Here is a 20,028-nt window from a genome sequence, read left to right as displayed (position 1 = left end):
AATACAGGGCGACGTACCTCACGCCACCTAGCTTTCGAAGCCAAATCTTTTGGCCCAGGGGGTTGAAGAAAAATGCAAGTACCTGCTGTTGATTGACCTGTGATATCCGACCATAATACACCTGTATCTGGTTTATCACGGCCTGTTAGCCTGTTTAAATCATGTCGGAAGCTGACACCTGCTGCACACGGTGTCTATTATTGTGGAAGTATGTCATGCCAGCTTCGATATCGTCTTTCGTGCACTGTAGACTCCCAGGATGACGTTTAATGTTGCCGTAACAGTCCTTAGTTAAGAGTTGTGCAAGGCCCATTTGACTTGTAGCCAGCACCATTCACTCACATATTCATAGCTTGTGGTGTGTAAATGCACATGTACTTGGACAATGGATGGTTGGGTGTGCGGGCGTGTTGGATAGGCGCTCTGAAGATAAGGTCGGTATCGCCTACTCAAAGAAGTGGCAAATATATTGTAAAGACTAGCGTATAGTGTGTGGGCCATGCTTCTGTTTCGAGGAAGGTGTCGGAACTATGATGTTTTGGGGTTTATGGGAAGCATACTTTGTTTCAACTGGTGCATATATATGCCATTTTGTAAAAACTAAACTTTGTTTAACTTCTAGGGCGACCATCTGTCAGCATTAGATACTGTAAAAGACGAGGTAGCAACCCCATATTGCAGAGTAGAAACCCAAAGCACTTTACAATTTTAATACACTTAAATGCACTTAATTGGCTGGTGAGATGTGGGTCCTTCTTTTGGAAAGCCAATAAGCAAAATATAGGGACCTTTCCCATTAGTAAATATGGACAGGGTATTGGTCCTGGTCCGTTTCCAACGCTTAAATCTACAGTAGGGTTACTTTCCTTGGTCATTAATTTCTGGTTGGCATTTATTAACCGTGACACGAATATCAAATGAGTCTTGCGATTTAAACTGAAGCGTGCATTTATCTACTATAGTGTTGGTTCCAACTGAAACGTTGTTGCACCCAGGAGCACGTTTTGGGTGATGTTAAAATAGTTTTGTTGCGCGTGGGACCGCACTAAAAAGTGCATTTTCATAACACGATATATGATGGTAAGCTTGGATACATTGCAGTGCCTTCCCAACCTTTTTCAGACCTTGCTTTGTATATTCCATTGACATCCACATTGCATTGTGTGCCATTAATTGCATTGAGGCGTTTTCCAAAATGCCAATACGCTCAGTTTAAAATTACTTAATCAAATGCACTTGAGATTTAATGTACTGACTTTGCCGATTTGCATTGCAAGTTTTACATCGCTTGCAATAATGTCAAAAAGCAACGTTGCAATGAATACCAACATTGTGCTAACTTACTTTATTCCATAGTTGGCGTAACATCAGATTGTTCCAGTCCTTGTTGACTGCTTGCTGTAATGCTTAATCTGTGCAGTAGTCTACTAGGACATATGCTTGTTACATGTTAACTTTTCAAATACTTATGATGCTTTCTGTAAACTAATCCAGGCATCTGAATGGTTTAAGACCAAATAATCTGTCATGTTTATTGTCTTGACAGATAACAGTGATCTTCACTTCAAAATCTCAAGAGATCGCTTAAGTGCTTCTTCTCTGACCATGGAAAGCTTTGCCTTCCTTTGGGCTGGAGGGAGGGCTTCCTATGGAGTTTCTAAAGGCAAAGTCTGCTTTGAGATGAAGGTTAGTTTGATTTATTTATTGGGTGGAATGATATTTAACTCTGAGCTCTACGCAGCGACTGAGTTAGTGATCTGTGGAGTCTGCTGCATTAATGTAGAAGCATTTTTTTCATGCCTTTTGGAGCAGTGCACAACACATAGTGGAGCAATTTCAACGGGTTTGTTTTGTCCAACTTTTTGTACCTGGGATATTACGCGATCACTCGGTGCCGCTACTGCACCCCTTACCATACTTGTCATTTAAGGTATGTAAAATTGCCTAGTGTTTTGGGAACAATTATGGTATAAGGACCCGACAAATATAAAAAAATACACCTTGTAGTTCTGCTACTTTAAAGTTGGCCTCTTATCACCGCCTTTCTGAGGAGACATGCGTGCTTTTCGCCTTTATTCATTTTCGGACTTATACATGGTAAGTATTTGCGTGGTAAGGAAGTGAAGTAGCAAAGTTTGAACTGGCAAATAGTGGCCTGTACTTGTGTGTCTATTTGTCTTATTGCTCACTCATGCCAGAGGATTTGACTTTGTAGCGTAGGTTAGATATACAGTTTGCAATCATACACGTTTTCTCCATATCCTTTAATGCCCTTCGTGCTTGCTCCACTGAGATATTTAACCTTTGCTTTAAAGCCTTTTGGAGCTGCCAGCATTCGCATCTTGCCATTGCCGCGAGTAACCAGCAGCTGGAATGCAGGCAATTATATTGGGGGTGATGCTGATCAGGATGGTGTTAAGGGGCTGATTAGGCCATTTAAAACTGTGTTTAATTTAATCAAGATTCTGCACTAAAGCAAGCTTGACTTATATTTTTTGACCAGGTGACTGAGAAGATCCCAGTTAAACACTTGTATACTAAAGATATAGATATACACGAAGTGCGTGTTGGCTGGTCTTTAAACAAATGTGGAATGCTTCTAGGTAAGTTAATTGTGACTTATTTCTGTATATTTCTATGTAGTGATCATATGTCGCTCAATGGCCATCGCAGACGCATAGCTAGGGCTTTATTTTAGACCCGTGTTCTGTTGATATTATTGTGTGTGGTGGGGGCAGCATTACTTCTGGCAATCTGCCTTAACATGGATCGTCTGAACGATAGCCAACTTATGTACTGGGGGATTGTGTAATTTCTTACTCAAATTTGTTCCTTCCATTAAAAGACAATTGGTTCTCTTTGATAGGGAGATAATCAAGGGCCTTAACCTTTTTTTAGGTGCTTAATTTGTTACCAGATTTTATAAACTTCTCCCATCTAACTTTTTTGGGTCGGGCTACCTCGTGAGCAAGCATTTGTTAATAATTTACACCTGTAAAGTAAGTTGATTTGCTAATGTCGTGACTTTTTATTGTTTGGCAGGTGAAGAAGAGTATTCTTATGGTTACTCAATGAAAGGCCTAAAGACTCTCAACTGCACCACTGAGGACTATGGCGAGAAGTATGATGAAAATGACGTGATTGGATGCTTTGTTGTAAGTTAATGTGAACGATTGTCTCTTTCAAATTAGCTTGCGACTTTTTGGGTTTGTTGGGTTGCTTTCAGCCAACTCGCTTTTATTATTCGAATCACCGATGTGGGGGCTCAGCATCCACCCAAAGTGGATGAGAATGACCCCCCTTTCCGTTTTAGTTGAATTTATATAGCACATTTTTGGTCACAATCGGCTGTTTTGCTTCCAAATTGATACTGACAAGTACATATTTGCAGCTGTCTCTACTTGAATGCATAACCTATGGTCTAAGCATGTATAAACAACTGTTTTACAGAATTTTGATGGAGATGACGGAATTGAGCTTTCTTACACCAGAAATGGTAAGGACCTGGGTGTGGCGTTCAAAATTGGTGAGGATGTCATACAAGAGCCACTTTTCCCTCATGTCCTTTGCCACAACTGTGCAATTGAGTTCAACTTTGGACAGAAGGCTGAACCATACTTCCCCATACTTGAAGGATACACATTCATCCAGAATGTTCCATTGGAAGAGCGCACTCGCGGGCCCATTGGACCAGACAGTAAGAAAGACTGTGAGGTAAGAAGTGTTTAATTGCTACATCTTCATACTAACATTCTTGTGGCACTGGATGGCACAAATGAGCTGAAATAGAAATCAACCTTGTTTAGAGGTCCTTTTGTGTCCTGGTTTGTTTCCCAGCATTTTTGCAAGATTCTCGTTATGCAGCAGTGCAGGTATTTCTGTGCTGATGGTTGTGAAGTGGTGTTAGCTTTTTATAGGCATTTCACTCTGATATTTGCTAACCTAGAGAATTGAAATTGTCATTGGTCTGTGCTGGGAATTGACGCAAGAAACTAGAGCTGTGCTGTCTTCAAACATCTGCTTTTTTTTCCCTTCACTATTTGCAAAAAAGAGAAAGTTGGTTATTACAACTAGATTCAGTCATTACAGTGCAGGGGTGTGGAATTTAATAAAATATCTACTAGTCCATGGGGCAGGTTACTTCATAAATCTACTTGTCCTGTAACAAAATCCACTTGTTTTTTTGGTGCCATGTAGTGAGGCGACAAATTATGGCAGCAATCTCATTACATAGGAGCTCTTATACAGCCTCTCTGACAATGCCACGGCTCATACCATAGTAGTGTATGTCTACTTGCAATCCTCTTATGTTGCCACGTTTCTGCAGATTTACATACTTGTGCTGAAGGTAGTGGTAAGTAATAGTTCCAGGGTTAGAATGCCTTCAGAGTCTGGTCAAACCTACCAACTTGCATGTTTTAAGAGTTTTCACCATCTCGAAACTAATCTTTTCCAATACTGAGATGTTGGCAATTTACTCCGCCAGAGTTGGGAAATAAGTGGTTGGAAGGAAAGTGAACTTGCAAACACTCAGATTTTCGCATGAGCAAATCTACACATGCTTATTTGCTCATTCTAAAATACAGTACACAAATATTTTCTACTAGTACTATTTCTTGTCCTACTTCTGTAACTTCTTGGTAATTCACGAAGCCACAGAGCTGCACTTAAAGCAAGGACATCCCTAGGGTACACTTTTAAAGCTTTCTTTAATAATTGGGCCCCTGGCGTTGACCGTGACCTTTTGTGTTTATTAAAATTCTCTTTTTGTATCGGCTGGCTTCACTGAGTGCCAGTATTCTGCTCTTTCACAAGGAGCATATCAGCACACTCAGTCATTTTGTTCAGTGCCATTAACTTCTGTGGCAGTGTGTGCTTTTTGAGACCAAAAACATTTGCTTTTGCCAATGTTTGTTACAATGGTGAGGATCTTGCAGCTCCCACCATGGTATAAACCATGCCAAAACAAGTCACACAACTAAAAAGCTGACCAAGTTCAGACCTACTGGCTTTGCCAATGCTTGTTTCCCATAATCTTATTTACACTGGTGTCACTGATTTTCCATTTGGAATATTTTGGGGAGTACTAGCATGTGTCATATGTTACTAAATGACGCTGCAAAGAAATGGTACCTGGAATTTTACAGTAGTTAAGCAAAATGTTTTTTTCTACTTAAATTTTTTTAATGAACATTTTGTTTTGAAAGCAAAGCATCAGTTTTGCTTTCAAGCACATATTTGCATCAAATCAAAGAGCATTCTGGGAGCATTATACAGAGCCTTATATTGCTAGACTTTGATAACGTGTTCACTTTTTTTACTGGAACTACCGTCCGTGCAGTCAGAGCTTACAACATTTACTTGGAGCGCTCACTCTAATAATTAAGGCTTTCCATTAATGAACCATAAATACACGTTTGAACAGCATTGATATATGGAAAAACATATTACCTTAACTGGAAACAGTGCCCTTCCCTGATCCATAATGTGGTACTGCAAACTGGCAGCCAAAGGGGTTGTGCTGCAGGGGGTTGACCCCAAACAATGTCCTGGGTAATTCCACATCCCTGCAGTGTTGCATTCAGACTTCTATACAAGTATACTTTCCTATACATCCTAATATAAGGTGGTAGTGGTACATAGATTATTACGGCATTAGAGGTTCGCCAAGGGAGGGGGATCTCCGGGGGGGGGGGGGTGTTCACACAAGTTCCCACGGTATTCGTTCCATTTTGACCATATTGCCACCCACTTCCCGGAATAGTCTCCACCACTGTAAATGCCATGATTAATGGCCATGAGGTATGCTGCCCAGTAGTAATTTCGGAAGTCTGGGAGTGCTATACCCCCGTCGTACGACCCCAGTGGAAGTTAGGGGGAGCTAAGTCAGGGTAGTTCTGGAGTGCATACAAAAACCGTGGAAGCGCCATCGTCTTAAATAAAGCCGCCCGCCCCAGTAGGGACAGCAGGAGCGGTTTCCAAACGGCGGTGTCTTGTTTGAATCTCTGGAGGGTTGGTAAGATTCTTCTCATACCGGATCGCATCTCCCCTTGAGATAAAAATTCCAAGCTACTTGAACCCCTCCGTGGCGATCCCGATCGGGCATTGATGTACAGAGCCATGGGCAACAGTGAACACTGACAGCCGTGTCTAGTGCCCCTACCATGTTGAATAGCCCAGGTTCCTGCCATGAAATACGATTTGTTGCCACTGGGGAGATATACAATGCTTGCAGTGCCCGTATAAATTCTGTGCTAAATCCCTTCCAGCGAAGCACTGACCACAGAAACCAACAGGAGACCCTATCGAACATCTTCTCAGCGACCAATACCGGCTACCCATGGGCAGACTGGCCTGCGCCCAATCCAGCAGGGCAATGACCCGCCTTACATGATCAGCCGTGTCCCTTCCGGGGATGAAACCGTGTTGCTGTATAGACGCTAATGGGGTAATAACTTCGGCGAGCCTAGAGGCTAAGATTTTCAAATATATTTTACTATCTGTGTTAGTGAGAGCAGCTGATAAGATGACCGATTTAGCTTGGGCTTATCTTTCCTTTTAAAGAGCACAATGGTTGTCTGCCTCCACGATTCATAATACCCTTCTAGGCGTCCCTAAAACTGTTAGGATATCTGGTCTAATTTCTTGGGCGAAGGCCCTATACAATTCTAGCAGAATAGCATCCGGACCAGCGGCCTTCCTGTTAGCCAAAGATTTTATGGCCAATTCAACCTCTTCCCATACAATTGGGGCTGAGAGAACTTCATTCTGGTCTGTTGTAACTTTGGAGGTATCTATACACTGCAAGAATCCTTTGACCGGAGACTCCCTAGATGTCATAACCTCTCTTCCTTATAGAGCAGAGTATAAAACTTCCAAAAACATCCATAACCCCCTCCTGAGTGTCCTGAACCTGGCCATGCTGATCCAAAACACTAGTAAGTCATCGCACAATATTGAGTTTTTTGCAGCCAAGTCCTTCCCAAAAAATTCAAATGGCTTAGATTTCACCATAGCCACCATCTGACTTTGATCCGTATTATGTCCGTCCTTGATGATCTGCGTCAGCTCTACGACCCATAACTGCTCTACATGGCCTTTAATCTGCTCCTGAATGGTCTTACACCAATAGGCTGCGAAGCTCTTGGTCTCTCCACGCGGCTTTAAATGTATCCCACACTGTACTATCTGACGCAGTCTTTAAATTAAAACTGAAATTCCACTATCAGTCATATGATCCCGCGATGACTGATCCAAAAAGTTATCTTTCAAAAGTCCACACGGTTTAGGGGCTCTAACCAACCTCCCCCATGGATACTCCACAATCACTGCATTATGGTCTGATCAAGTTCTCGGGGGAACTTCGACCGAAGCCTCCCCTACCAGCTGAACCATTTTATTGTGAGGGGTGGAGTAATACGTATACCCATCCTCCGCTTTTTTTTTTTTTTTTGTGCCTATGCCAGACATTGAGTTCGTGCTCGGAGACTAAATACTGAAGGGCCTGAAAGACCCTTGGCTTCCTCCCATGATACTTTTGCCTAAAAGATTAAAGTTGCCTGGCAAATGAATATTCATGTCCCCACAAACCATCATTGGGTGCGGCCACAATGCTAGTTCGACATTTCAGAATTTCCCGGTCATCTAAATTTGATCCGTAGATTGAGCAAATCGAGACCGGTCTATTAATCAGAATTTCGACTTAACACCATCTTCCAGATCCATCCACTTTTGCTCTCTTGAAAACCCTGTGCTGTAGCAGTAAGGCCACACCTCTGATCATTGAAGACTGTTTTGTGCACGCTACTAGATCAAACCCTAACAATTTCAGACACTCCTGCTTTCCCATGGCACATGTCTTGTAGACCTAAAATATCAGGTTGCATGGTTTCTAAAACTTTAGATAAGAGCGCCCGCTTCTTGCCATTATTTAGGCGACAGATATTCCATGTAACTATACGCAGCCTACCCTGCACCATTTAAACATAACAGAAGTCTTGGTCTTGACCACACTAAATACTGCTATGAAAGCACCACCATTTTTATTCATACCCTCTAACTTCCCCATCACCTACACCCCCTTACGAGGCATCAGGACCTAGGTCCTTGTGATGGTTAGACGAGCTGGCTACCCACCGCTCTCCCCTGGATACTTTCTTCGATTATAGCCAAAGAAAACCAATGGGGGAGGATCGAAATAGTGCAACCTAATGAAAAACAACCCCTCCCCCCACATCTATACCTGGGGAAAAAATAGTGACCCCTGTGATGACTAGCCACAAACATACAAAATGAACCTAGATGGAGTTTGATAGAAAAAGCTTGCACCCCTTTCGCTTGAAATGCTGCTATGATATGGCGGAGCTGCCACCTCTGCTCAACTGTTGCCTGACAAAGTCTGGTCTGACAAACTCACAACAATCTTTCCCTACTCTTCCTATCTGGTCTTGCAAGGTCGTAAACTCCCTCGCTAGATAGTTATTTAGGCAGATCAATATAGCCCGGGGCTTGTCCATGGCTGAACCAGACTTCGGCTTGAAAGGGAAGCTATGTGCTCGTTGGACCTCCGCTGCCAATCCTACTGTTTTAAGTCCGGAAATGCTTCAGAGAAGTTCCACAACAAACTAACATCAGACCCCTCACTGCCTTCCGGAATTCCTAAGATTCTTATTGTTCCTCTTGGCTCTGTTTACCAGGTCTGTTAACTTCCAGATCATGTCATCCTTTTGTGCTTGACCATATCTGCAACACCCTTCTGTATTGCCAGGTCGTCCTTCAAGGCGGAAATGGCCTCCACAATTCTAGAGGCTATATCGGAGCATGTTTTGGCCACTCTCTGGATTGAGTTCTGCATCTTGCAACACTCCCCCTGTGTCCGAACTCTCCTGACGGTTCTCTTCCCGATGTGCCATGATGGTCTGGTATCATTGTCCGTCCTTTATTAGGATCTCCATCCTCTGAGGACCCTGTATGATCCGACATAGAATAGAATTTATCTTCCCCTTCAGTCTCTTTACTCGATCCACTGCCGTCAGCAAGGACCTGTTAACTAAATATCTTCTGCGCTTGCCATACCAATGTCCTTACTGAGCACTTCAGATTCTGTTGACTTAACTGGCCCCCATCTCCCATAATTCCATTGGTCAGGAGAGGTGCTGTGGTATGAAATTAATTTATCTCTTTGGAAGCGATCTCTGGAATGTCTCCAGGTAACACATTACTACTTGGGCGGATCGCCATCTGGACCGATACACCACCTCCAGCCTGCTCAGCATGAGGGGACCCATTCCGCTTGGGGGCAGGAACAGAGAAACTTTCCATGTTGAGCTTGTTACGACTTGTCGCTTTCCCCGCCTGCTCCTGCTTACCGGGACCCCCGCTCACTGAAGTTTCAGACTTCTTTGATTTCCCCGCTTGCAGGTTGAGGGAGGCCGCCTGAATGTGACCCGAAGCTCCTGCGACAATCTCCTCTGCTCTGTGGGCAGCTTGCAGATCTTTTCCCCTGCTGAGGGCTTTCCCGGGGCTCGCCCTCTGTGTGCAGTAACAGCGCAGGTCTTCTGAATCTTTGGGCCATTGCGCCATATACACAGGCCGATCTTTGGGCCTTTGCGCCATATACACAGGCCGAGCCAAGCTGGGAACAGCGCAGGTCTTCTGAATCTTTGGGCCATTGCGCCATATACACAGGCCGATCTTTGGGCCATTGCGCCATATACACAGGCCGAGACAAGCTGGGAACAATCAAGCAGAGGTATTGTGATTGATTCTCCCCGTAGCTGGGTCAATTGCCAAAATATAACCTTGGATATACTTAATCTTTACGCTGCCTTCTTCTCATTCCATCATAGCGGTCACATGCATGGGTGGAATTAGCCAGGCGAGCTCCCAGCGCCAGCTCACACAGCCGAGTGACCGGCCGCCATCTTGCCGCCTCTTTGTATGCTTCTGGTGAGAACAGATTCCCCTGATACCAAAAGCCCCTAGCATGGCCCGCACACTCCAATGCTCTGCATTAAAACACCTGCCCTGCGTCCAATAGTATTGTACCTATTCTAGTATTAGATTTGTTTGAGGCATGTGGGCTGCTGAATTCATATCTGTGCATAGATCGCCGCCTAGTGTTGGGTCCGGATGAATGCACATTGTTGTCCTGGAAGAGTCTTCGAAGTATCACCAGATAGGTGGCTCCTCCCCTGGACTACAATGCGCATAAGTATCCTCTCCATCCCCAGATTGTTTTTTTCCGCCATTGGGTTCGGATGTACTTTCTAGACTCCAGTTCGGAAACTTGTTAACTCTTTTCAAAGGCCTTCGGGGCGTCGGTATCTCGTTCGGTGCCTACTTTCTCCAGTTCTTCGAACAGGACGTCGAAGGCCACTTTTGAGTTTCGAAACCAGAGGCCCAAACTACGACGACGGACCGAAGTCAATTTAAACGATGCCCCGTCTGCAACTCAAAATACCCTCACATTGATGTGCACCCAGTGTGCAATAAATGTTTATCCCGGACCATGACCAGGCCAGCTGTATGGCCTGCTCAAAGTTCCGGTCGAAGACGCTTCGAGTTCGACGCGCAGCAAGACCGCCAGCGCAGAAGTCCGCGCCCGAGCCGGAAAACATCTTAGGCCGGTGACGAAGAAGGCGCCGACTAAGATCCTGACAAGCAGTCGGACCCAGCGTCTGAGCATGACTCCAACTTCGATGTGGACGAAGACTATGAGGACTAGGCCCATGAAGATGTCGTCGAGGTAGGGGAAGACGCAAAGGCCATCGGGCCGTCTATGACGACTCCAGTGATGAGCCTGGCCCAATCAGTGGTGGCCTCCAGAATTGGGCATCACTCCCATCCCAGCTTCCGAAGTAAAGAACTTGGGGGTCTGGCTGGATCCAGCGCTCACCTTCACTGGCCATACGAAGAAGGTTGCAGCCACCTGCTACGGCACCCTGCGAGGCTTAAGACCGGTCCTCCAGTTCTTTGACCCTTCCACCCGGCAGCTAGTGGTCCAAGCCTCGGTTCTATCTCGGCTGGACTACGGTAGTGCGCCGATGTTGGGGGTAAACCAGGCTGAGGCATCTAGGCTACAAAGGGTACAGAATGCTGCGGCGCGGGCCATTATTGGTCTTCCCAGGCATTGCTCTGTTTCCAGCACTATTTCTGCCCTTCACTGGCTGCCGTTCAGACAAAGGATTAAGTTTGAATCGCTCTGTCTGGCCTTTAAAATCATGAAGCTCTCCTCGCCGCCTGCACTTGCCAACCTGCTCATCCCTACATTCCTTCGAGGTCTTTGAGATCGGAGGCTCTTCATCTTGCGGTCTGTCCCCGCTTTAAACTCAGCAGAATGGGTGGCCGCTCCTACCGAGTGCTTGCCGCGGGGTTGTGGAACTCACTCCCAGTGCACATTCAAGCTTTGAATAATCTGTCCGCCTTCAGGCGTGCTATTAAAACTTTCTTGTTTCCTGTACTTGGGTAGTCGTCCCTCCTTTTTCTCTCTTCCTGCATGTTATGTTGTAGTATCTGTCCAAGCGCCAGGACGCCCCTTTGCTGGGGCAGCTGTGCGCTGTATAAATGTTAACATAACATAACCGCAGTAGCGGGCCTAATACTGATTATACGCTCCCTACTGCTCAGGTCGAGGCATCGCCGGAAGGCCTTAGCCAAGATCTTACTCAACATTCTATAGCCCCGCGTCCAGGCCCGGCTAAGAATGCTTCAACTGAGCCATTGGTCGATCTTTCAAAATCGAAACCTACAGAACCGAAACTACTAAGTGGTCATCGGATCAATGCCATCAAACACGTCCACGCCAGTCAAGTCAAAGACTGTCGAAAGGGGGCGCCGCCTCGCAGATCAGGGCACCAAAGCAAGGCTCTACAGTCGAGCACGTCACCTCGACTCAGTCGGCGTCGACGCCCAAGCATGGCGACAACACCAAAGGTCTCCAGGCCAAAAAGGCTGAGTCGAAGATTTCAGCATTCAAACCGCTACTGGGCAAAGCTCTCGAGTCGAAGAACAAACCCGACCCGAAAAAGCAGATTGCATCAATGCCCAAGGCCGTACATGCTACGCACCGTGAGCTCGAGTCGACGCAAGCATGCTAGTGAGCCACCGAAGCAGCTCGGATCGTAACACTACGGCAAGCTTTAAAAAGGTCAGCTCATCCACAGGTCACCCTCCAATTAAATACGGTCTGCCGCCAACGGCTCTACCCAAGCATCTCTAGCAGCACAAAGGCACAGACACATCCTTAAGACTGTCCGCGCCTTCGAAGTCCACTCCTGAGGGGGTAATGTTCCAAGAGCCCTCTTATGACAACCAGTCAACTCTTCATCGACTCTGAATCTGGCAGGCTCACCATCCACAAACGGAAAATCGCACCCGAACATCCCTTGGAGGCGTACAAAATCCCTCTTAAACGGAAGGACTCCTCCACCTCACCAGTTCTTTTTGAACATGTTGAGAGCTATTCACAAGTGGCATATTCTCCAGCGCAAAGCGAGGAGGACGTGGGTGATGAATACGGTCAAACAGCGTTCACTTAACATACTGACACTGATCAGGAGGAACCTCAGCAATGGACTGATGCTGCAGACCCTGATGATCCACAAGCTGCACCAGACATTCAGTCTTACAATGTCAAAACCTCGCCTACTGAAGACACGGCGGCGTTTAACGCTGTAATAGAAAGGGCAGCCCTCAACCATGACGTGGAAATGCACGCAGAACCTGTGGAGGAAGATTTCTTATTTGATACTTTCTCCACCTCTGAAAAATCTGCAATGACATTGCCTATGCTGAAAGGAGTCCTCAAGCATGCTGCGGACATTTTCAAAGAACCCACAAAGGGGTGGCAGCACAGGCTGCTAATATTTGGAGGATTTCAAATACACAGGCCCTATTGGCTAGATACGATAGGGCTCACTACGACACATTAGAACAGCTGTTGCAACACCTGCCTGTTTACAAAGAGGGAGCAGAAATAATCATACAGGAGGGAAGTTGATTTCTAATGCATCCATCAAATGTGCACTGGATGCGGCAGACACGGCAGCTAGGGCCATTAACACTAGTGTTATGTTGAGACGTCACGCCTGGCTCCGCATCTCTGGGTTTAAACCAGAGATTCAAACAACTTTGCTCAACCAGCCAGTTAACCCGGACTTCCTTTTTGGTCTCGAGGTAGACACAACCCTCAAATTATAAAGGACACAGACTGCAAAATCCATGGGGGCTCTGCAGTCACAGCACTTTCGGGGCAGTTCCTTTCGTCGCTCCGGTAATAGGGGAGCATCTAGAGGACCAGCTTTACAGCAAGCCCAGTACAGCAAAGGGAGCACGCAAACCACCTATACAAAAAATAATGGGTGGATATCGTGAGAACAGTGCCAAGGGCAGAGGACGTGGAAATAACTTTCAGATCCTCCGCTCCCAACAAAGTGACGCCTTGTCACTACACCACCCCCACCATTTAACACTTGTCGGGGGAAGACTCCAGCAGTTCCTGCCAGTCTGGGAAGGCATTACCACAGACAGGTGGGTGAGACAACTTATCCAATACGGCTATTGTCTAGAACTAACCTCCACTCTCCCCAACCTACCCCCAAGGCACCGTCCTATGTCCGCAGAGCACATGCACTTATTGCAGCAAGAAGTAATCTCCATGCTGCAAAAAGCAGCAATCTAACTCGTGCCTGCAAAAGAGCAAGGTACAGGGGTGAACTCTCTGTACTTCTTAATCCCAAAAAAGGACTGTTGCCTGCTGCCCATTCTAGACCTCAGACCCCCCAACCAACCAACACATACTGTCAGAACACTTTCATTTGTTAACTTTACAGCAGGTCCTACCATTGCTCAGTCAGGGCGACTTCCTAGCAACCCTGGACCTCAAGGATGCATATTTCCACATTCCCATTCACCGAGTCACAGGAAATACCTCAGATTCACCATCAACAATCAGCATTACCAATTCAAGGTCCTTACTTTCGGGGTCACCACTGCCCCGAGTGTTCACCAAGTGCTTAGCAACTGTGGCTGCGCACCTTCGGAGACAGCACATCCATGTCTATCCCTACCTGGACGACTGGCTTGTTCAAGCAAAGTCAGCCCAGCAGTGTGCCAGCCACATGTCACACACAATTCACCTCCTACACAGTCTAGGGTTCTCTACCAAAACTCGCACCTTCAGCCCGCTCATGTGCAGCAGTACCTAGGGGCAACAATAAACACTCTAACGGCAACAGCGCAGCTGAACTCTGACAGAGTCGACAGCATGCAGCTGCTAATTCAGAAATTCAGGCCCCAACAATCGCTCCCAGCGCAAGTATTCATGCAGCTGATCGGTATGATGGCGTCCTGCATATTCATAGTCCCGCACGCAAGGCTACACATGCTTCCCCTTCAAGAATACTTAGCACGACAGTGGAACCAGGCTCATGGGCATCTAAAAGACATAGTGTTGGTGACCGGTCGTGGATACAACTCTCTGCATTGGTGGAACACACATGTGCAGGGGACGACCGTTCCACGAGCCTGTCCCACAAGTAGTGCTGACGACGGACGCATCTCTCCAGGGCTGGGGGGGCGCATGTCCTCCATTATACTGTGCAAGGACTATGGACTGCACAGCAGCAAAAGATGCATATCAATCTTCATGGCACTGAAAGAGTTCAAGTTGCACCCGTGCAACAAGGTCGTGTTGATCCGGACGGACAACATGACTGCCATGTATTACATCCAGAAACAGGGAGGCACACACTCCCGCAGCTATCTCACCTAGCCCAGAGCATGTGGAAGTGGGCCATCCAAAGGAACATTTTCCTCATGGCGAAACATCTCCCAGGCAAGGACAACCAGATGGCGGACCTGCTCAGCAGGCACAGTCATCAGATGCACGAGTGGGAGAGTCACCCCTCAGTGCTCCAACCATATTTCCAGCAGTGGGGTCATCCAGAGATCGACCTCTTCGCCACAAAAGAGAACGCAAAATGCCAAAACTTTGCCGCCAGGTTCCCACACCCGCAGTCTCAAGGCAATGCGATATGGATGAACTGGTCAGGCAGATTTGCGTACGCTTTTCCCCCAGCCCTATTCATACGCTGGTGGCGCGCAAACTGCGGCAGCACTCCATGACTCTCATCCTGGCTGCTCCAATGTGGGCACGGCAGGCCAAGTTCCTGGAACTTTCAGTGGCTGCGCCTCACGCCCAGTCTCCTCACTCAGAGCCATGGAGACATTCAGCACCCAGATCCGCAACAGTTGAGCCTTGCAATTTGGCTCCTGAGGTCATAGAGTTTGGCTACCTCAACTTGCCCCCTGATTGTACGAACCTCATCAAAGAGGCAAGGCGACCTACAACTAGGGCGTGCTATGCGGCCAAATGGAAACACTTAACATCATGTTACTTGCTGCATCTATATCGATGCAATCTAGCGTATAGTTCCATTAGGATACATTTGGCCGCCATGGCAGCTTATCTTCAAAACAGGCAGCATCTTTCCCTCTTCAAAGTGCCTGCCAGTGATCCCTCCCAGACACCCTCCTTCGCCTGTCTGGAATCTAAACATCGTTCTCACCAGGCTCATGGGGCCACCCTTTGAGCCTCTTCATTTTTGTGAGATAGTTTCTTACATGGAAAGTGGCTTTTCTGATAGCCATCACATCGCTACGAAGAGTCAGTGAGCTTCAAGCCCTGACAATTCAAGAGCCCTTCCTACAAATTCATGATAATAGGGTAGTGCTGCGCACCAACCCCAAATTCATGCCTACGGTCATCTCGCAGTTCCACATTAATCAAACCATAGAACTGCCAGTTTTCTTTCCAAACCCAGATTCAGTGGCAGACCGAGCACTGCACACCATAGATGTCAAAAGAGCTCTCCTGTATTACATCGATAGGACAAAAGACTTTAGAAAGACTAAACAACTATTTGTTGCCTTCTCTCCACAACACAAAGGCAACCCTATTTCCAAATCGGGTATAGCCAGATGGATTGTTAAATGCATACAAATCTGTTATCAAAAGGCTAAACGCACTAACAGTTCCCCCAAGAGCGCATTCCACACGCAAGCTAGGGGCATCCATGGGTTTCCTAGGTAACATTCCTCTAGAGGATATATGTAGAGCAGCCACGTGGTCCACCATACATACATTTACCAAACACTACTGCGTAGATGTACACTCCAAACAGCAAGCTGCTGTAGGACAGGCTGTTCTCGACTGCTGCAGCTGGCATGGGCAACCGCTGCTAAGGAGGTAACTGCTATTTATTCTATGCACAGATATGAATTCAGCAGCTCACATGCCTCGAACGGAATATGCTACTTACCAGTATGCATCTGTTCTTGGCATGTAGGGCTGCTGACATTCATATCGCCCGCCCTCCTCCCCGGTGCCTGTCGCAGCTGTAGCACTCAGAATCATTTTCAGGCATGGTCATCACTTTCAGTATTACACTCCATCTCTGCCACAATGGCGAAAAACAATCTAGGGATGGAGAGGATGCCCATGCGCACTGTAGTCCAGGGGAGGAGCCACCTATCTCGTGATACTTAGACTATTCCAGGACAACAATGTGCAATCATCTAGACACAACACTAGGTGGCGATCTATGCACAGATATGAATGTCAGCATCCCTACATGCTAAGAACAGATGCATACTGGTATGTCGCATATTCCTTCTGCCCTATGAAATGCTGCGATTGAAGTAGAGTTGGGGGGTCCAGATTTTGGTGAATACCTTGGTGTCGGCACTAATCCGAGAAATTGGTCGAAATGAGCCCTTAACCTCTGGCAGCTTTCCTTTCTTGAGAAAGACTTCAATATTTGTTATACTCAAAGATGCAGGGACCCACTAAACATTTATTCACCCTGAATAGCTCTGGTCTTATTTCCTTGAACACCGTATGATATCATCATCGCCTGCTGCTTTGCCCGAAGGCCAGGCGGTAAGGGTGTCCTCCAATCAATCTATATTAAGAGCTGTTTGGAGCACAGATACCTGGCCCTCCATTGCACAGGATAGCCTAAAGCTCCGGATATATTCCATCAAACCAGACTAAATAGCTCCATAATGGCTTGATGTTGAGAGTAAGTAAACCTTATTGATGCCTTTGATAGATTCAGTAGTGGCTTTTGCCTGTCAGGAATTTGATTGGCCGGAACTCTCCTCGCTCTATCCCCACTTTTTGGGGGAGGGGGGGGGGGGGGGGGGGGGTTTGTTCAAATGTGTTATTTTTTTTTTCAAATGTTTTTTGTTCAAATGTTTTTTTGTTCAAGAGTCGCTCATTACATTACAAACGTCACTCAAAGAAATTTGATGGCACTTACACAACTTTCGTAAGTACATTAGCACATGACACATTATGTTACAAGTATACCTGCTTTGAACTGAATACATAAGATGTTCGTCTGAAATAGTCTGAGCTATAGCTTGTCTGCCTGGGTGCAGACTCCTACACCATCCGCTGGCCACTCAATGGTGTGTGCAGTTCAGGGCTGACCTTTCATCTTGAGCTTGCAAACAGAATGAATTTTATTTTTAGAGATGGAGATGGATCTATCACACTTTGGCAGCAGAAACCTCGCAAAGACTCTTCCCCCCCCCCCCACTTCCCCTGCCCAGACCCTCTGCCCCGCCCACCCTTGCGTGTGCTTCTCAACTATGTCTACACTGGTGTCTATCTTTGTCTCAGAGGAGCAGGAGTTGAACATATTGGACTATCTCGGCGGGAGAACAGCTTGTGGCATGCACTAGCCCACATGTTTGATTTCCACCCCCCACATCGCTCGTGCCTCCCTGTCTGTTGTAATGTAGCAAGCATTCGCACCCAGTGTGCAGCTATGGGTTCCTTCCTGAGCCCCATTGTTTCCGCTCTGCATATGGCGGTCCACTCTGTCTGGCCCAGGCCTAAAATGAGGAGTTCCATGCCCATGGCGGGTCATGCGCCTTCCAACTCCTTGTGAGGAGGCGCTTTGCCACCACCAGATCTGGAAAGTGGGATGTCGCCTTATCTTTGGGGGAATCTCTTGAAGTGGTGTAGTATGTACTCTGGCCAGTCAAAGGGTATGGTTTGATCAGGGCAGTTCCATAACCGCTTGCCAACTGTTCGCCAATAGGTCCCTAGCCCTGGGCAGCTCAAACGTGTATGAATCCCACCCCCTGCTCATGGCACCTGGGGCAGAGTGCAACTGCACGCCAGAAGTACTTGTTGATCAACTCTGGTGTGAGGTAAGCCCTATGAACAATGAAGAGCTGAATCTGGTGAATTTGCATGTTGCTGGTGAGCACCTCGCATGCTGAGCACCTTTTTCCATCCCTTATGTTAGTGGCCGCCCCCGGTCCAGCTCCCACTTTCCTCCTAAGGGGATCCAAACTAATTGCCACGTGCTCCTGTAGTGGAGCAGCGGCCCAGATGTCTGCCCCTCCCCATGACCTGGATGTACTGCATTTTTAAATGTTGCCGGGGCTCCGTAGCTACATCACCCCATCTGGCCTACAACTGCGCCGATACCATCGCAAGGGCCTCGCGTATAGCTACAGCCAGGGGCTCGTTCGCTAGCGCGAACAGTAGCTGGGACAGGGGGGACCCCTGCCGGGTGCCTCTGCCTGCCACAGATTCTGAAATGTAAGGGCCCGATCGCACCAGGATTCCTGTATAGTAAGCCATCGATGTGTAGGAATCTCTCACGTCTAGCCCGTATCTACTAACCCTGCCGATGGGGCCAGTATCTACTAACCCTGCCGATGGGGCCACATTCTAGGCAATAAGACATCTTCTCTAGATCTAGCATGAGGCATCCTGCCCTGGGCCACTACCGCGCGGCCTCAGCTGCCACCCTAAAGTATCTCCGGAGGTTCAATGACTTGGATTTTGCTGGGACAAACCCGTTCTGATCTGTGTGGATTAAGTGAAGGACCGCCTGCGCCAGTCTTTCTCTAGCACCTTAGCAAGGACCCTATAGTACATCTTGAGCATCGCCAGAGGCCTATATGAACCCAGGGCCGTGGATTCTCTGTCTGGCTTAGGCAAGGAAACCAGGAACGTCTCTAGCATAGAGGGTGCCGGTGATTGATCCGCTGCCGTGGTGTATAATTTGTGCAGCAAAGGCGTCCGAATTTCCCTATACGCTTTATAATATTCGGTGGGCAGGCCATCTGGCCCCAGGGTCTTCCCAGATGCCATGGACTGGATTGCTTCCCCAACTTCTCCAGGAGCTCCGCGTGTGATCCCCAGGGTCTTCCCAGATGCCATGGACTGGATTGCTTCCCCCAACTTCTCCAGGAGCTCCGCGTGTTGATCTCCCAGCTTGTGTCGGTGTGTCGTCGTTTCCCCCCCCCTTCCCCGCTCGTAGTGCAGAAGCTCAGCCTCCAAGCGTGTCAGGGAGGCAGAAAGTGTCTTGCGTATTTTCCATGTGGCCCCCAGACAGCCACTTTGTGTGCATCCCATTTTACCATGGCATTGCTTGCTGTCCCCTCTGACCTCAAATGCGTGAGGATGGAGGTCCCCAGAGACAAGCAAAACTCTAAATCCTCTAGCGCAGTAGGCTGTAATCGCCACATAGGGATAGGTGGGTGTTGTGCCTCCCAACTGATCAGAATCCACAGGGGATTATGATCGGAGTGTGCTCTCCCCAAGTACTCGGTGCAATGAGTGGGAGCAGGGATTGGGAACAGACTATCCTATTCAACCGGACATGCACGTTGTGGACTGTGTAATAAGAGTAGAGTGTCTTCTGGGTGTAGTGTGCGCCACAGGTCCCGCAATGCCTAGTGTGAAAGCCAGTCCCTGAACACCTGCGCATTGGGCGCTACTGCTGCAGCAGGGAGGGGAGAGGAAATGACCTGTCCAGGTGCACGTATAATACCATGTTAAAATCCCCGCCAAGGTAGTCCAACATATGGGTGGAGGACCTGGGTCATCTGCGCTAGGAAGGATTGGTGATCTACATTTGGGGCATATAGTGATCCTAGTAATACTTCCTGACCATTCAGTTTCCCCAGCACTAGGAATAACGAATCCACCTGTTTCTT

At 47.3% G+C, this 20,028-nt stretch overlaps 1 protein-coding gene across 1 annotated transcript in view; it reads left to right on the top strand.

Moving 5' to 3' along the window:
• Positions 1-20,028, top strand: part of HNRNPU (heterogeneous nuclear ribonucleoprotein U) — a 43,324-nt gene that overhangs the window by 3,362 nt on the left and 19,934 nt on the right. Inside the window, exons 4-7 of the mRNA XM_086927345.1 lie at positions 1,547-1,686; positions 2,504-2,603; positions 3,043-3,155; positions 3,451-3,714. Coding sequence (XP_086783471.1) covers positions 1,547-1,686; positions 2,504-2,603; positions 3,043-3,155; positions 3,451-3,714 — 617 coding nt within the window. The remainder of the gene's footprint in view (positions 1-1,546; positions 1,687-2,503; positions 2,604-3,042; positions 3,156-3,450; positions 3,715-20,028) is intronic.

This window comes from Lissotriton vulgaris, chromosome 6 (assembly GCF_964263255.1).
Source record: "Lissotriton vulgaris chromosome 6, aLisVul1.2, whole genome shotgun sequence".
NCBI lineage: Eukaryota > Metazoa > Chordata > Amphibia > Caudata > Salamandridae > Lissotriton > Lissotriton vulgaris.
The sequence above is the reverse complement of the archived record's forward strand: the minus strand, read 5'-3'. Positions and strand labels throughout refer to the sequence as shown.